This window comes from Notamacropus eugenii, chromosome 4 (assembly GCF_028372415.1).
Source record: "Notamacropus eugenii isolate mMacEug1 chromosome 4, mMacEug1.pri_v2, whole genome shotgun sequence".
In the NCBI taxonomy this organism is placed as follows: Eukaryota; Metazoa; Chordata; class Mammalia; order Diprotodontia; family Macropodidae; genus Notamacropus; species Notamacropus eugenii.
This window is the reverse complement of record NC_092875.1, coordinates 67327031-67341750: the sequence shown is the minus strand read 5'-3', so window position 1 is coordinate 67341750 and position 14720 is coordinate 67327031. Positions and strand designations below refer to the sequence as shown.

Sequence of the window (14720 nt, the reverse complement as noted above, 5' to 3'; positions counted from 1 at the left end):
CTCCTTAGAGTGAGATAACCCAACTCAACCGAGAGAGAGTCTCAGATCTCACCCAAGGAGAAACTCCCTGCAGACTCTAGTCTAGCAAGCTGAGGATAGAACATGATGGAGATTGCCAGCACAGTCTTTTCCTTCAGCAACCTGAAGTGCAACTGATCTCTTCCATCTTTCTTCTTGAAGGTGGAAGTCAAAAGGCTAGAAGTCTCCTGTTCTTGCCCACTCTGCCCTGCCCCTCACACAGAGCAAGACATTCCTCTCCACCAGTGAGGAGAGAGTCCCATACCAATGGGACCCAGTTTGGGGACTGGGGTTACAGAATTATTTATCAATGCATCAATGGACCAGAAATGGCCCAGGTGCCAAGTGATGCCTGTTTCCACTAAAGGCCACTAGCTCTGGGATCATACACAGGAATACTGGTTTAATGGTGAGGGAACCTAGCCTCTGAAAAAGCAATCAGGACTTTTCTCATTGTACATCCTTCAGTCACAGAGAAAATCACTTAAAGTTTCAGTTAGGCTCATTTTTAGGGTCTGCCCAAAATGGGGATGGGAGAGGAAATAAGCATTTATTATGCACTTACATTGTGCTAAGTGCTTTATAAATATTATCTCAGTTGACCTTCAAAACAACCTTGTGAAGTAGGTACTATTAAGATCCCTATTTTACCATTGGGGAAACTGAGGCAGACAGCAGCTAAGTGACTTGTTCAGCTAGTAAATGTCTGAGTCTGGGTTCATATTCAGTTCTTTCTGAATTCAGATTCTTCCAGTACTCCAGCCACTGCACCACCAGTTGCCTGTGGATTAGAATGGCACTCAATGAATCAGAAAGATACTTGACCAGGGTGTAGGACAGCTATTTATTTTGTCCACTACAAAAAAGTGCTTAAAATTCAGGATTCTTAAGTATAGTTAATAAAGACTTAAAACATGATGCAGTTATCTATAACTCCTACAAATTCTCCTGGGAGGTTGATCGTTACATGAATACATGGACAACTTAGTAGGACTGTGGAATAGGCATTTCACCTTCATCTCAGCTTCATTTCCCCTCATCTCAGCATAGCCTGAACAACTCCTTCAAGGTCCATGTCTTCTGGAAAACCAGGGAGTACTTGGGTTCATTCACCTATTGATGATCATCTTCTTCTAGGAGGATGCAGTTGTAGAAAACTTCAGCTACTGGCAATCTGCTCTGTCTGAGAAATCCAGGAGCTGCCAATCTCTCAGACTTTCAAGGTTCTCTCCAAGGCTGGAAACATCCATTTCAAGATTGAAGCTTTTGTCACCTGTGCTCAGGGAAAGAGACAAGAAGCAGAAGAGGCTGCCAGAAGTCCAAGATCTGTGCTCAAGCTGACCCAGGAAACTCTATTGTGGGTGAACAGCTACCATAGTTCCTGGAAAGGAGACGGCACCCCATAGCGTGCTGCAGAGAGAGATCTCCACATTTCATATTCAAGAGAGAGGAAGGAAAAAAGAGCAAAAAAGGAAGTTTCTTCTTTTAAATTCTGCTGAGTGGCAGATGTTGGCACAGTAGTCAATCCTGCTACTACACGGTCTCCAAGAAATGGCCAAGTGTCAAGTCCTTTAATGCTGAGTCAGGGCACCTATGACCCACTAAAAATGACCCAGGGAGCTTAGCTCATCCTCATTCATGTTCTAATTGGGTCTAGATGGAGTGGGGGGGAAGGTTGATTATCCCCATTATGTCAAAATAACTGGTTCACTCAACAATTTTCATTAGAATTGAGCAAAAAGAGCTAAAATCTAAATCGAAGCAGTCAGAGAAGGCTGTGCCAAGGACTATGCTAAAAATTTTACAAATATTATCTCATTTTGTTCTCATAACAACCGTGAGAGGTAGGGGCTATTATTAATCCTCGTTGTACAGATGAGAAAAACTGAGGCAAAGATAGGGTGAGTGACTTGCCCAGGGTCACACAGCTATTGTCTAAGGTCACATTTGAACTCAGGTCTTCCTGAGTCCAAAGCCCCCAGCATTCTATTCACCGAGTTGCCTAGGGGCTAGAAAAAGTGATATTTGAACTAGAACTTGAAGGACAAGGAAAATCTGGAATGGGAAGGGGGGAGGCAAGGGAAATGGATTTTATAATGAGGGGAGGTGTGAGAGAGAAGCTGTGGATAAAAGTATATGATGTAAAAGAATGAGTGAGATGGTCTAGGCTGGAGTTGTGGGTACATGTTCCTGAAGTTCATGTGTGTGTATGTGTGTGTGTGTGTGTGTGACATTCATCATTCCTCAAAAGTACAAAACACTCTACAATTACACAATGCTGCTCCATCCCCTAACACATGGCCCCAGAAAGCCACCCTATGCTCCAGACACTTTGTGACTTAGAAGGTATTAAATTCCTAAGCTCCCAGCCTCTATATAGTGGTAGTGGTGGTGGTGGTGGTTTCTTTAATGTTCCAGTGGATACATTAGTTCAAAGCAGACATTAATCAAATGGAAAAACAAGAGTAAAGAGTGAAGAAATCTCCTATCCACCCAGGAGTATACTCTTTCACCAATTACCACACCTCCAGTGGGAAAAAGCATACATACAAGGAACACATGTAATACACATGATTGGTACACATTGGGAAGTACTTGGAATGGACTTGGCTTGTGAAGAGATTTAAGAATTTGTATTTATTATGCTATCCCTGAAGCAGGAGGAAGCTGTTGAAACTTCTTAAGGGGTAGGGAGCAAGAGAGGAGGAAGACAGAGTCAAGCCTGTGCTTTACAAATTTCAACTTGTGGCACTGTAGTCAGAAGGACCTGAGTTCAAATCCAGCCTCAGACACTTAATAACTGTGTGACCCTGGTCAAGTTACTTAACCCCAATTGCCTCCCACCCCCATCAAAAACAAAAAGAATTTCAACTTGTATGAAAAATCATCCCTGAGGGTTAAGTTTCATGAAATCACAGCCCTTTTCCTATTATAGAGCTTGGTAATGATGTGACAAAGGTCTCGTTTTCTGATTTTTTATTCAGTGTCTGATTTGCTTGATGTTTTTAATAAATTCTCCAATTTTGATACTACTTGTATTGGGGATGATGCAAATAAAGGATTTAATTCCATTGTTAAAAAAAAAAAAGAATTTCAACTTGGCAGCTGAGTGAAGGGTGAATTGGAAGGGGGGACAGGCTGGTTCCAAAGGGACCAATCAGGAGACTATTCTAAGTGTGACAATAGTCAGGAAAAGAGGAATTCAAATTGAGTCTCGGATACTTCCTAGTGTGTGAGAAGTTGTACGGGCAAGTCACTTAACTTCTCTGTGCTCAGTTTCCTCATCTGTAAAATGGGAAAAATAATCATACCTAACTTCTAGCACTGTTGCTAAATTATTTAAGGTGACACAGGGAATAAGCTTCAGGGGCAAGACTGAAACCCTAGTACCACTGTGCTTTGGGGGTTTCAATGGATTATTTGATGCTGAAATACATTTGCCATATTTTCCACTGACCACTTTTTGGGTCCAGATGCTAACTGCTCCTCTTTTCACACTTCCTAACAGTCAGAATTATCCCAAAGTACAATGGGTTGGTTCAGCATGTACTGGAGACCTTCAGGTAGAAGTTGGGAGCACAAGTTCACGTTTAGAGGAGAAGTTCCTCCTGCTCCTGGGTTCCTCCAGCTCCCTGACCCTCTGAGATTCTGTATATCAGTGTGGAAAGGTATACAACCAGAAAAAGCTGGAGCAACACAGAAAGCTGGGGGAGGAGAGCTAGGGAAGAGGAAAAGGCTCCTCCCAGCTCTCAAAGTCCCTTCATCACCTGCAATCACTTGAAATCGCCTGATGGGAACGGAAGTGGGGAGAGTGGCATACCAAGGATCTGACGTGAATGACCTCGGCCCTGACTGCACACGCCAACCCAGCCATCACCACCCCCCCATAACCCAGAGGTTATGCAAACAGCCACGAGACCAGTTGGGTGAGGTCATCGGGCTAAAGATATAAGTGGAACCTCAAGCCAGAGATAGAAGAGGGGAAGGAGCTGAGGGACCTGGGCCTCTGCGTGAGGATAGACTCAGGACTTTATGTGGTGCCCTGCAAACCTGGCTGGGTGGTCGTAGCCTCCCCTGGCCTAACTCAGGGAGCCAAGAACTGGGATTTGAACATAGGTTCTGCATCTGAGTGCCAGTGTGCATCTGGGCGACCTTGGTCAAACTACTTCCTTTCTTCGGGCCTCAGTTTCCTAATCTAAACAATAAAGATGTTTGCTTTATTTCAAGGGTGTGTTGGGGGAAGGGAGGGCCTGAGACTTTCGACTCTAATTAATCCTTGTTAGCAGGTCTTGCCCAGGCATGTTTCAGAAAGGAAAGCTGTCAACCAAAGGATCAAAAATTCCCAGACCACAGAAGCAAACCAGGATCTACCCCAGGGTAACTGGTGAGGCTGAGGTTTTCACTCTGGGTCACACAAAAACTAGAAATTTGACTGTAGATGACTTTAACTCTATCCTTGATGAGTGACCTTGGGCAAGTCTTTGCCCTTCCGTGGGCCTCAGTTTCCCCATTGGCACTCAAGAGACTCTAAGGTCTCTCCCAGTTCAGACATTATGTGTTCTCAGGTCTTTTCCATCTCTGATATTTTATATTCTTTTTATTTTTTTTCCAGTTCTGACACCATGTTCTAAGATCTTCCCAATTCTGATACTTAATGGTCTAAGCATTCTCCCAACTCTTGAATAAAGGTCTCTCCCAGCTCTCACACTGTGTGTTCTAAGAGCCCTCCCAGCTCTGACATCCTGTGTTCTAAGGTCCTTCCCAGTGCTTCTGTTCTTTCCTGGGCTCTTTCCATCTCCTCTTGGGGTAGGACAGGAAGATTCCTCTTAAGGTGGGGGCCTGTGTCTCACACATGAGGGAAAGGAAGAGGGACCCCTCCTTTGGGCTCTTTCTGTTAAGATAGGGTGGCTGAAGGAGCAGCGTGAGAGGTCAGATACCTATGGCCTGATACCATCAGGCTGCTTTGGGGCAGATCCTCACAGAACCACAGTCTCAGGGCTGGAAGGGAATTCTACCTGTACTTCTACACAAATCCCCAAGTTTCTGGTCTTTGATTAAAGACCTCAAGTGAGCAGAGCCCACCACCCTCCAGAAGCAGACCAGTTCATTTAGGGACAGCTTTAATTATTGGAAAGTTTTTCCTAACATCAAATAGAAATCTGCTTCTCTATGATGCCCCTTTTCCTTTGTACACAGTGGCCCTGCTTCTGCCAAACAGAACAAAGTCAAACTCCTCTTATGACGGCTAGGTGCCATAGTGGTTTGCCTACTAGACTTGAGGTGGATGAAGACCTGATTTCCAATCCTGTTTCAGATACTTACTGTGTGACCTTGAACAAGACACTTAAATGCTCTCAGCCTCAGTTTCCTCATTTGTAAAATGAGGGATAATAATAACATCTGACTCCCAAGATTATTGTAAAGATCAAATGAGATAACGTATAATGGTTGGGAAATCGTAAAGTACTATTTGAATGCTACCTAGTAGTAGTAGTAGTAGTGGTGGTGGTGGTGGTTGTGGTAGTAGATAGTGGTAGTGGTGTTAGTAGTAGTAGTAATAGTAACAGTAGTGGTGGTAGTGATAGTAGTAGTGGTGGTAGTGGTAGTGGTGGTGGTGGTAGTGGTAGTAGTAATAGCTGTGGTAGTGGTAGTGGTCATGGTATTAGCAATAGTAGTAGTAGTAACAGTAGTGGTGGTAGTGATAGTAGCAGTGGTGGTAGTGGTGTTAGTAGTAGTAGTAGTAGTAGTAACAGTAGTGGTGGTAGTGATAGTAGTAGTGGTGGTAGTGGTGGTGGTGGTAGTGGTAGTAGTAGTAACAGTAGTGGTGGTAGTGATAGTAGTAGTGGTGGTAGTGGTGGTGGTGGTAGTGGTAGTAGTAGTAGTAGTAGTAGTGATGGAGTGGTTGGGTCCCATACCTCAGATCATATCTCTGGAAGCCTCCCAGTTTCTCAGTAGGCCCCCTGCCCCATAAGAAAATTTTCTCTTTTTGCAGAACACATTGTCTTATCAGAGCAGACAGAGGGGTGCCTAGCCCAAAAATTTTTTGGCCCTGACTGACTTGGCACCAGATCCCCAAGGTCTATGCTTTTGACAACTCCCTCAATATCTACTATCAACAAATTTATCTCTGCAAAACTCCCTACACTTTCCCATCCATAGCTCCCAAAGACATTTGGACCCCTAGATTACCTAAATAGAATCCCCAGCATCCTTTCCCTTGTCCCTTTTCCATATAAGCCCCAGCACCATCCTCACTATCCCGCAGGTTCCCTAAGGACCTTGCCTGCTTTTGTTAAAGCGTTACAATAACTTTTTGCTACTCAGACTAAGGGTGTGAATTCATTCCAGGTAATTCTACCTTGGCATTCTCAGGTTCCCAGCATCCCCATACCTCTTTAGTAGGAGAACTGCTGTCATATCCTCCCTATATTCCCTCCCTTTATAACCAGTTTTTACAATGAATCAGGTCATGGCCTTTCACTATCCAGGCCACCCTCCAGTGGACACTCAACAGCTTATCTGTGGTCTAGCTTGTCAGGATCTTTTTGGATCGCAACTGTCCTCCATCTTTGTGTTAGCTGCAGATTTAATTAGTACTTTACCTATTCAAGTCTTTGATAGAAGGTACTAAGAAGCTTACATCTTTGGGGGCATGCCACTGGGACTAATAATTGCTCTTTAAGTCAACCTGTTCCAAATCCACCTAATTGTATTATAGTCTAGACAACATCTTGCCATATTTTCCACCATGATAGTCTGCCAATCCAGTCCACAAAATGGGGATAATAATAGCACCTGCCTCTCAGGGTTTCTTCAAGGACCAAATGAGATAACAATTGTAAACAACTTGACCCAGAGCTTGGCAGAGTGTTGTTCAGCCTTCACACCTGAAGAGGACCAATGAAATCACAATGCTGGGGTCGGGATACAATGTGTTAGATTGTGGCTGATAAGTCCAATATAAGCTTGGAAATTTGGGCACAAATATGAACCAATATTTCAAGTGGAGATGTCTCTCTAAATTTGCTAATCTCGCTGCAAATCTGTTTTGCTCATAGAGCACAGTGTCCTTTTTGATGCCGGTACATCAAGCTGGGTAGTCCTGTGCCAGTGTTTCCCATGTCTCATAATCAATTCCAAAGTTCTTGAAACAGACATTGAGAGTATCCTTGTATCAGTTCTGACTACCATGTGAATGCTTGCCTTGTGTGAGTTCTGTAAAATTGTCTTTTAGACAAACGCTTGTTTGGCATTTCAACAATATGGCCAGCCTATTGTGCTCTCTGCAATAGACAGAGTTTGGATACTTGACAGTTCAGCTCAAAAAAGGACTGTCTCTTGTCAGGTGATCTTCAGAATCTTCCAAAGAGTTCAAATGGAAGTTCAAACTAAATTTAAATTCAGTTTCCTGGCATGGCACTGGTAGACTGCCCAGGTTTCACAGGCATATAACGATGAGATCAGCACAACAGCTCTGTAGACTCTCAGTTTGGTAGGCGATCTGATACCTCTTCTTTTCCACACTTTCTTTCAGAGCCTCCCAAATACTGGGTTAGTTTTGGCAATGCATGTATCAACCTCATCATCTCTGTGGACATCCCTGGAAAGCATCCTAAGTGAACTTGTTCACAGTATTCAAAATTTGTCCATTTACTTTAACCTCTGGTTCCAAGATGGATGATCCTGTCTTGTGGAGAAGCTCTGTTTTCTTGGTATTGATTGTCAGGCCAAAATTAACACAGGTGGTGGAGAATAGATCCATACTCTGTTGCCTCACAGGCTGCACTGAATGCACAATCATTTGCAAACAAAAAGTCACACACCAACACTCCCTCCACTGTAGTCTTGGCTTGTAGACTTTGCAAGTTAAATAATTTACTTTAAACTTGACCTCGATATCGTTTTTATTCCTGTTGAAAGCATCTGGCAACATCGTGGAAAACATTATGCTAAAAAGTATGGGAGCAAGCACACAGATCTTCTTCACTCTGAAATCGTGAGAGCAACATCCTTCACCCAGAACCCATGCAAACATGTCATTGTGAAATGCTTATTGATACTGATGAACTTCTCTGGGCAGCCAAATTTCATCATCATCTCCCATGAGCCCTCATGACTGAGATAATTAAAGGCATTGGTCAGATAAATGAAGGTTGTATACAGTCCTCTCTTCTGCTCCTGACATTTCTCCTGGAGTTTGTCAAGCAGCAAACACCATATCTAATACTTGTTGGCTCTTTCTGAAAGCTCAGATAGATGACCATCTTCCAGGCAAAGGATCAATCTATTAAGGAAGACTCTAGCAAGAATCTTACTGGCAATGATTAGGAAAAGGGACTGCTACCCTCTCCCCACCCCATGATTATCACAGAACAACCAATTTTCTTTTCCTTTAAAGAAATGGGCAATGGAGGCATCCTTGAACTCCTTGCCATATAACTCAGAAGATTTGTCAGCTTTTGTATGAACAGTGAACCTCCTGCTTTGTAGATCTCTGCTGTAATAGAATCAGCACCAGGCACTTTGCCACAAGAGAGGAGACTAATGGCACTTGGCACTCTTTTTCATTTGGAAGTTCGGCTGTGGGATTGACTTCATCCTGAGTTAGTGGCTTCAGCATTGGTTGATGGAAGCCTTCAGTCCAATTCTCTAGGATCATGTCCTTATCACTGATCAGTGAGGCTCTATCAGCACTGAGTAGTTGAGATGCATCATACATCTTTGGCCTACAGTCTTCAGGGCATCATAGAAGTGCTTAGGATTGTTGCTTTTGGAATAAAACTGAATCTCATTTGCCTTCTTATTGAACTGAGGATTTTGCATCTCTCTAAGTTTTGCTTGCACTTTACTTTTGATGGAATTAAATGCTGCCTTCTCAGAGATGAATGAATTGTCCTGCTAGTAAACCCTGTGGAATTCTCATTTTTCATATAGCAGCTTCTGAATTTCCCCCTCATTTTCATCAAACCAGTCCTGATGTTTGCAGATGTTCTGGCCTAGATGAGCAAATGAGGGGTCTCTGAAGGCTGCCCACTCCTTTCCCTCCAGGTCAGCAATAAATACAGGGAACCCTCTAATCTGTTCATATTGAATCTCTGGTCTTGCCTTGGAGCTGTGGCTTTTGCTGAATGCAAAAGTTTATCTTAGGGATGATAAGTGTATGATCAGTCCAGCACTCTGCACCACATATCACTTTTGTCACTCTCACATCCTGTTTCTTCTCCTCACAATGACATAGTCTACTAAATGCCAATATTTGCTTCGAGTAAGCTTTTGGTAAGTGCTAGCTATTGTTATTATTACTGACCCACATATACTCCCTCTCTTTCACCTGGGACATTCAAATACTATATTCATTGACCAGAGGACACCATTAGGTTGCCCATCCTCTAGAGTAAGGAAGGCACTCCAAGGACTATAAGAATCACAGAATTGCAGTGTTGGAGAAGTCTCTAGAACATCTAGGCCAATCCACATTGGAGCAGAAATTCCCTCTACCATACAACTGACAAGCAATGATTTAGCTTCTTGAAGTAATCATTTGACAACTGTTTAAAGATCTTCTTTTGGGGATAACTCTAATGGAAAAATTTCCCCAGGTTTAAAGCATATTGGGCTGTTGTTCAGTCATTTCAGTCATGTCTCTCTCATTGTGACCCCATTTGAGGCTTTCTTGGCAGAACTACTAGAGTAGCTTGCCATTTCCACCTCCAACTCATTTAACAGATGAGCAACTGAGGCAAACCACTTGCCCAGAATCATACTGTCAGTAAGTATCTGAGACCCAGTTTGAACTCAAGTGATACTGATGCCAGGGCTGGCACTCTATCACAGCTCCATATGAAAGGGACCTTAGTCTAAGGTAGATATGACATATGTAAAGTGCTCTGAAAACCTCAGAGTGCTCTATTGTATTTTTATTATTATCATTATTATGGGAAGGAAGTTTAGGACCAGTGGGAGGTATTCCAAATTTGGATGACAGGAGGGGTGCCTAGCCTAAAATTATCACAGAGTCAGTATTACTCAGCATTTTCTATCCTCCAAATACGTGTGGTCTCTGTTTTAGCCACATCCCCTCAGGGTTAACTAGCTTAATCAAGCAATAAGCTTTTGCCCAGGATTTAGTATGCCTTCACACTGTACTGGGAAGGGACCTGAGGAAGAGAATTCCATTCAATTCACCAAAGTTTTATGTTAACTGTTATTCGTCTGGCAGGAGAAACAGAAGTAGAAGCCAACCTGTCAGTCCTTACCCTCAAAGCACCTAAGGCTGACTAAGGGGGCCACCCCTCCCACCCACCCCCACCCCCACCCCCACCCCACCCCACTCCTGACCTCCTCGAGAACATTTACATATCTCAGTTTATGTAACCTTGGGCTGATTTCTTTGTTCTAGTTTTACTACCCTCAGCTGGCCACAAGAGCCCTTCTAGGTCTGACAGGTTTGAAGATTCCTTCTAGTTGCCATTCCATGTTCTAATATCCCTTTCTTCTGTCATTCTGAGTCTTTGAATATTTCCAGTTTCACCATTCTATGTTCAAAAACAACTAAGTTATAGAACCTTCCAGCTCTGAAATTCTGTGTTCTAAACTTTCTTCTAGTTCTGAAGTTCTATGTTCCAAGATCCCTCCAAGGTGTGATGGGGTCTTAGATCCTTCCCAATTCTGACATCCCAGATTCTATGTTTGAAGAGTTCCTCTAGCTTTGATACATTATAGTGAAGAGAAGGCTATCCCCTAGTCAGGAAGACTTGGCTGTGTGACTATGGATAAGTGACTTAACCTCTCAGTGCTCACAGGTCATCTTCTAAGAGCCTTAACTGCAGAATAGTTGCTGAACTACATTGGGAAAGGGAAGAGTTCCTACAAAGGTCCAAAACCACCTCTCCCCACCACCACCCAAAGTCCTTCGCACAGGCAGTTCTACAATTCCTTCCAGCTCTAATATTCCATGTTCTAAGGTCCCTTCCTGATAGTGCATTCTAGGGCCCTTCTCAGCTCTGACATTGTGGGTTCTAAGGTCCCTCCCAGTTCTAACATCCTAAAATCTTTGTAATAAAGTCCTTTCCAGCTCAGATATTCCATTCATTTTCTAAAGCTGTTTCCGGCTCAGATATTACATGTTTTAGGGTTCTTTCCAGCTCTCACAATCTGTGTTTTATAATCTGTTCTAACTAACATATTGTATATTCTGAGAAGCTCCCTTCTTCCTCTGACATTCCATGTTATAAAGTCATTTCCTACCTGCTCCTTTCATGTTCCACATTTCCTTCCAGCTGGACCGGTCTGCTTCTGAGATCCCTTATTGCTCTGAAATTCTGGTACTTCTGTGTACTGCGTACAGACATGTTGCCTCTTCCCTTCTCTTGCCATCTTCCTCTTCTCTTCCTTTCTTCAGTTCTTTTCTCCACTTTACCCTTTCTCAGAACAAGCCTGGTGGATGTTCCCCTCCTCCAAAGGCCACCTGGTCATTTCCCAATCAAACTGGACCAGAAAGAGAGAGAGGGCTAACTGGAGAAGGGTCAGAGTCTAATGTCAGGGAACAGAGGGCTCAAAGAATAGATGACCTGACATGTTATGACCTTTGAAGGAAAACATACCTGTGAACCCTCCTTCCCCCTTTGATCTGTGCCATCTGTTTGTTTTCTATTGGCTAAAGTGGGAATGTCACCAATGGTGCAGTGGAAAAATCAATGGTGATGGAGTCAGAGGACCTGAGTTCAAATCCTACTTCTGATGCTTTCTACTGGGTACCCTTGGGCAAGTTATTTAGTCTCCCTGGGCCTCATCTATAAAATGGGCTAGCATGTCTTTGAAAACTCTTCGAATTCTAAATCTATGACCCTACAATCAAATTTCATCATCGATACTTAACTACTTGTGTATCTTTGAGCAACTCTCTCTGAGCCTCTCTTTCCTCATCTATAAAATGAAAGTCCTCTGAGGCGCTTTTCAGCTTTAAATCTATGACCCTAATGACCCCTATGCTACTACACGGTTCTATCTCCCACTCAGGCCCCGTGTCCAACCACCCTTCCAAAACAAAAACAAAACCCAACCCCGACTGGCTAATTCGGGCCAGTCTTTCAGTGTATGTCTGTTTCCTCTCTGTAAGAGACTGGACCAGATGAGCTGATCTCCAAGGGCTCAAGTCCTTGCATCCTGTGTTCTAACATTCTTAAAGATTCAGTCTCTAGACTAAATCTGAGAAGAAAGGCAAAGGAGCAGGTGCTGGGGAGGAAAGGTATAAGGAGAGACAGGGAGGGAAGAGGAGTCCCTGGGACGATTTGGGACCCTTCCCAAGACCAGCCTCCCTGCCACTCCCTACCACCACCACCACCACCACCACCACCCCCCCCCCTTCTCCCCAGACCTGGCCGGAAAACCGTTGTTTACTCCCCAGCAAAGGCTGGGGCGGAGAACCTGAAGGGGGCGGGAAAGGGGAGAAGGGGCGTCGAAGTCCAACCCAATAAAAGGACAAGTCGGGTCAAGCCCCATTCATTCTCCACCGCAGCTGTCTCGTCTCCACAATGGCGAGTCTCTCCCTGCGCCCCAGTCAGCTGCGACTGCTGCCACCGCTACTGCTGCTGCTGCTGCTGCTGCCGCCGCCTCAGTCCAGAGGAGCTGAGCCGCCGCCAGAGGACCGGGAGCGCAGCGTGCAGCTAGAAGCCATCCGCAACGCCATCCTGGGACGGCTCGGGCTGTCCGCGCCCCCCAAAGTAAGCCTGCCGACTCTGAGCGCCGCCGAGGTCCGTAGGCTGCAGCGCAGCTACGAGGAGGCATTGGCCCAGCTGAGGGCTAACCAGAGCCAGGAGGCGACAGGCTTGGCTCGTCCTTCTCGTCCCAGTGCCCCCAAGGTCCGCGTCCTGACGCCCAAACGTAAGCGATCTAGAGGCCCGGAGCCTTACCGGGATTGGAATAGAGAGGCAGATGAGAGGAAGCAGAGGGTACAGACAGCCCGGGGAACTTATAGGTAGAACACTGAAGGACAAAGCTGGGAGTGATCTTAAAACTATCTGATGATAGGCTTAAAAAAACGAATTTTTTTTGACATAAGAGGAAACAGGTCAAAGAAAGTAAGTTACCGTCAAATCAGGACTAGAAGCTAGGTGTCCTCACGTCGGAATTTAGGGCTCTCGGTATCTCTGCTCCCAGCTCCTGCACAGGATGGAGTTCCCTGGGGCTCAAATAGTGCTAAGTGATTCACGGGGATTAGGGACCTGGGTAAAGAGAATGAGGCAGAGATCGGATACATGAAACACGCCTAGATGCCCCCTGAAATCCCAAGCTTACCGTACAAAGCCATAAGAGCGTTCACTAGTTCAGTTTTACAGACCAGAGGTATTAGGGGTAAGGGTGGTGAAGAACTTTTCCAGAAGCCGGCTAGGGAATTAGAAAGCAAATCTGTCCTCACGTGTTTGGGGGCGGAGGGTCACCGGAGCAGAGCACGGGCTGAGAAAACCCCTGGAGCAGGATGGATTAGCTCCCTAACTCCTTTTCCTCTTTCCTCTCTCCACAGTTGAGCTCAGCCAGGACCCCCGCGACGTGCGCATCCACCTGGTGCTCGAGCGGGAGGCTCTGATTTCAGGGATGCCGAAGGAGCCGCGGGTGATGCGCGCCCACCTGAGGCTGTTTCTGCAGCCACCTTCTCCACAGACCCGGACGGAGAGGGCCACCTCGAAGTTACCTGTGGAGGCTAAGAGCCTGAGGCTTGACCTGACGCGGCCGCTGAAGCGCTGGCTCCAGCAGGGCAGCGCTCCAGCGCCCGTCCTGCGGCTGCCCCTGGCTTTGCCTCCCATGGTGTCTCGGGAGCTCCTCCGACAGCCCCGGGTCCCGCGCGCCAGCTTGCGCGTCAGGTTCCAAGAGCCCCCCCGCAGGAAGCCGCGCAGGGTGCGGGCGCTGGAACCGGACAAAGACTGTGAAGCGGGCTCCGTGCGCCGCTGCTGCCCCCGCGCGCAGCGCGTGTCGTTCGAAGAGCTTGGCTGGACCGACTGGGTGCTGGCGCCGCGCGAGTATGAGATGCGCTTCTGCGAGGGCTCCTGCCCGGGCAACTACCGGCCCGCGAGCATGCACGCACAGCTTAAGGCGCGCCTGCACCGCGTGTCCCCAGACGTGGTGGGGCCACCCTGCTGCGTGCCCTCTGCCTACGAGCCGATCGTACTCATGCACTATGACAGTGATGGGAACGTGGCGCTCAAGCCCTTTGAAGACCTGGTCCCCAAGACCTGCCACTGCGCCTGACCCAGCTGGACCGGGACAGGAAAGGCAGACGGCCAGGTTCACGTCTCCCCAGACTAGTAGACATTCCAATGCTGATTTTTAGACGTGGCCATCTTTGGCACATCTATAGCTGTGGCCAAAGAATGGTGGCCAACGGTGGCATTTGTTTCCTGCCTCCCTGTCTTGGGAGAAGCAACTGTATTTATAGAGGTGTATTTATTGATAATTTATTGGGGTTGAGGGGGTGGTGGGGTGGAAGATTTGTACAACTTTTGTTTTCTAGTGTGTATTTATAATGATCTGTTACAGAATGGATTCCCTGTTACTTTGAAAAGTGGATTTAAAATAAATACTAAAACTGAATTATGCTGACTCGAGTTGGGAGCAGGGAAAAAGTTGCGGTCAGACAAGAATAATGGCAGCCCCTCTAAACACAGACCTAGTTCAAATGTCTTAACCATTCTCAGCCTCATCTGTCA

At 45.7% G+C, this 14720-nt stretch overlaps 1 protein-coding gene and 1 long non-coding RNA gene across 2 annotated transcripts; one reads left to right on the top strand and one right to left on the bottom strand.

The window, feature by feature from the left end:
* Positions 1–844: 844 nt before the first annotated feature.
* Positions 845–12307, bottom strand: LOC140499783 (uncharacterized). Its single transcript, XR_011965539.1, has 2 exons — positions 11266–12307; positions 845–1291 (listed from the first exon to the last, which is right to left on the bottom strand). It is a non-coding gene; the product is annotated as an uncharacterized lncRNA (long non-coding RNA).
* Positions 12308–12533: 226 nt separating this feature from the next.
* Positions 12534–14604, top strand: GDF15 (growth differentiation factor 15). Its single transcript, XM_072601649.1, has 2 exons — positions 12534–12900; positions 13541–14604. Exons 1-2 carry the CDS (start codon positions 12552–12554, stop codon positions 14260–14262), a joined length of 1071 nt encoding a protein of 356 aa, XP_072457750.1. The 5' UTR covers positions 12534–12551; the 3' UTR covers positions 14263–14604.
* Positions 14605–14720: the final 116 nt, after the last annotated feature.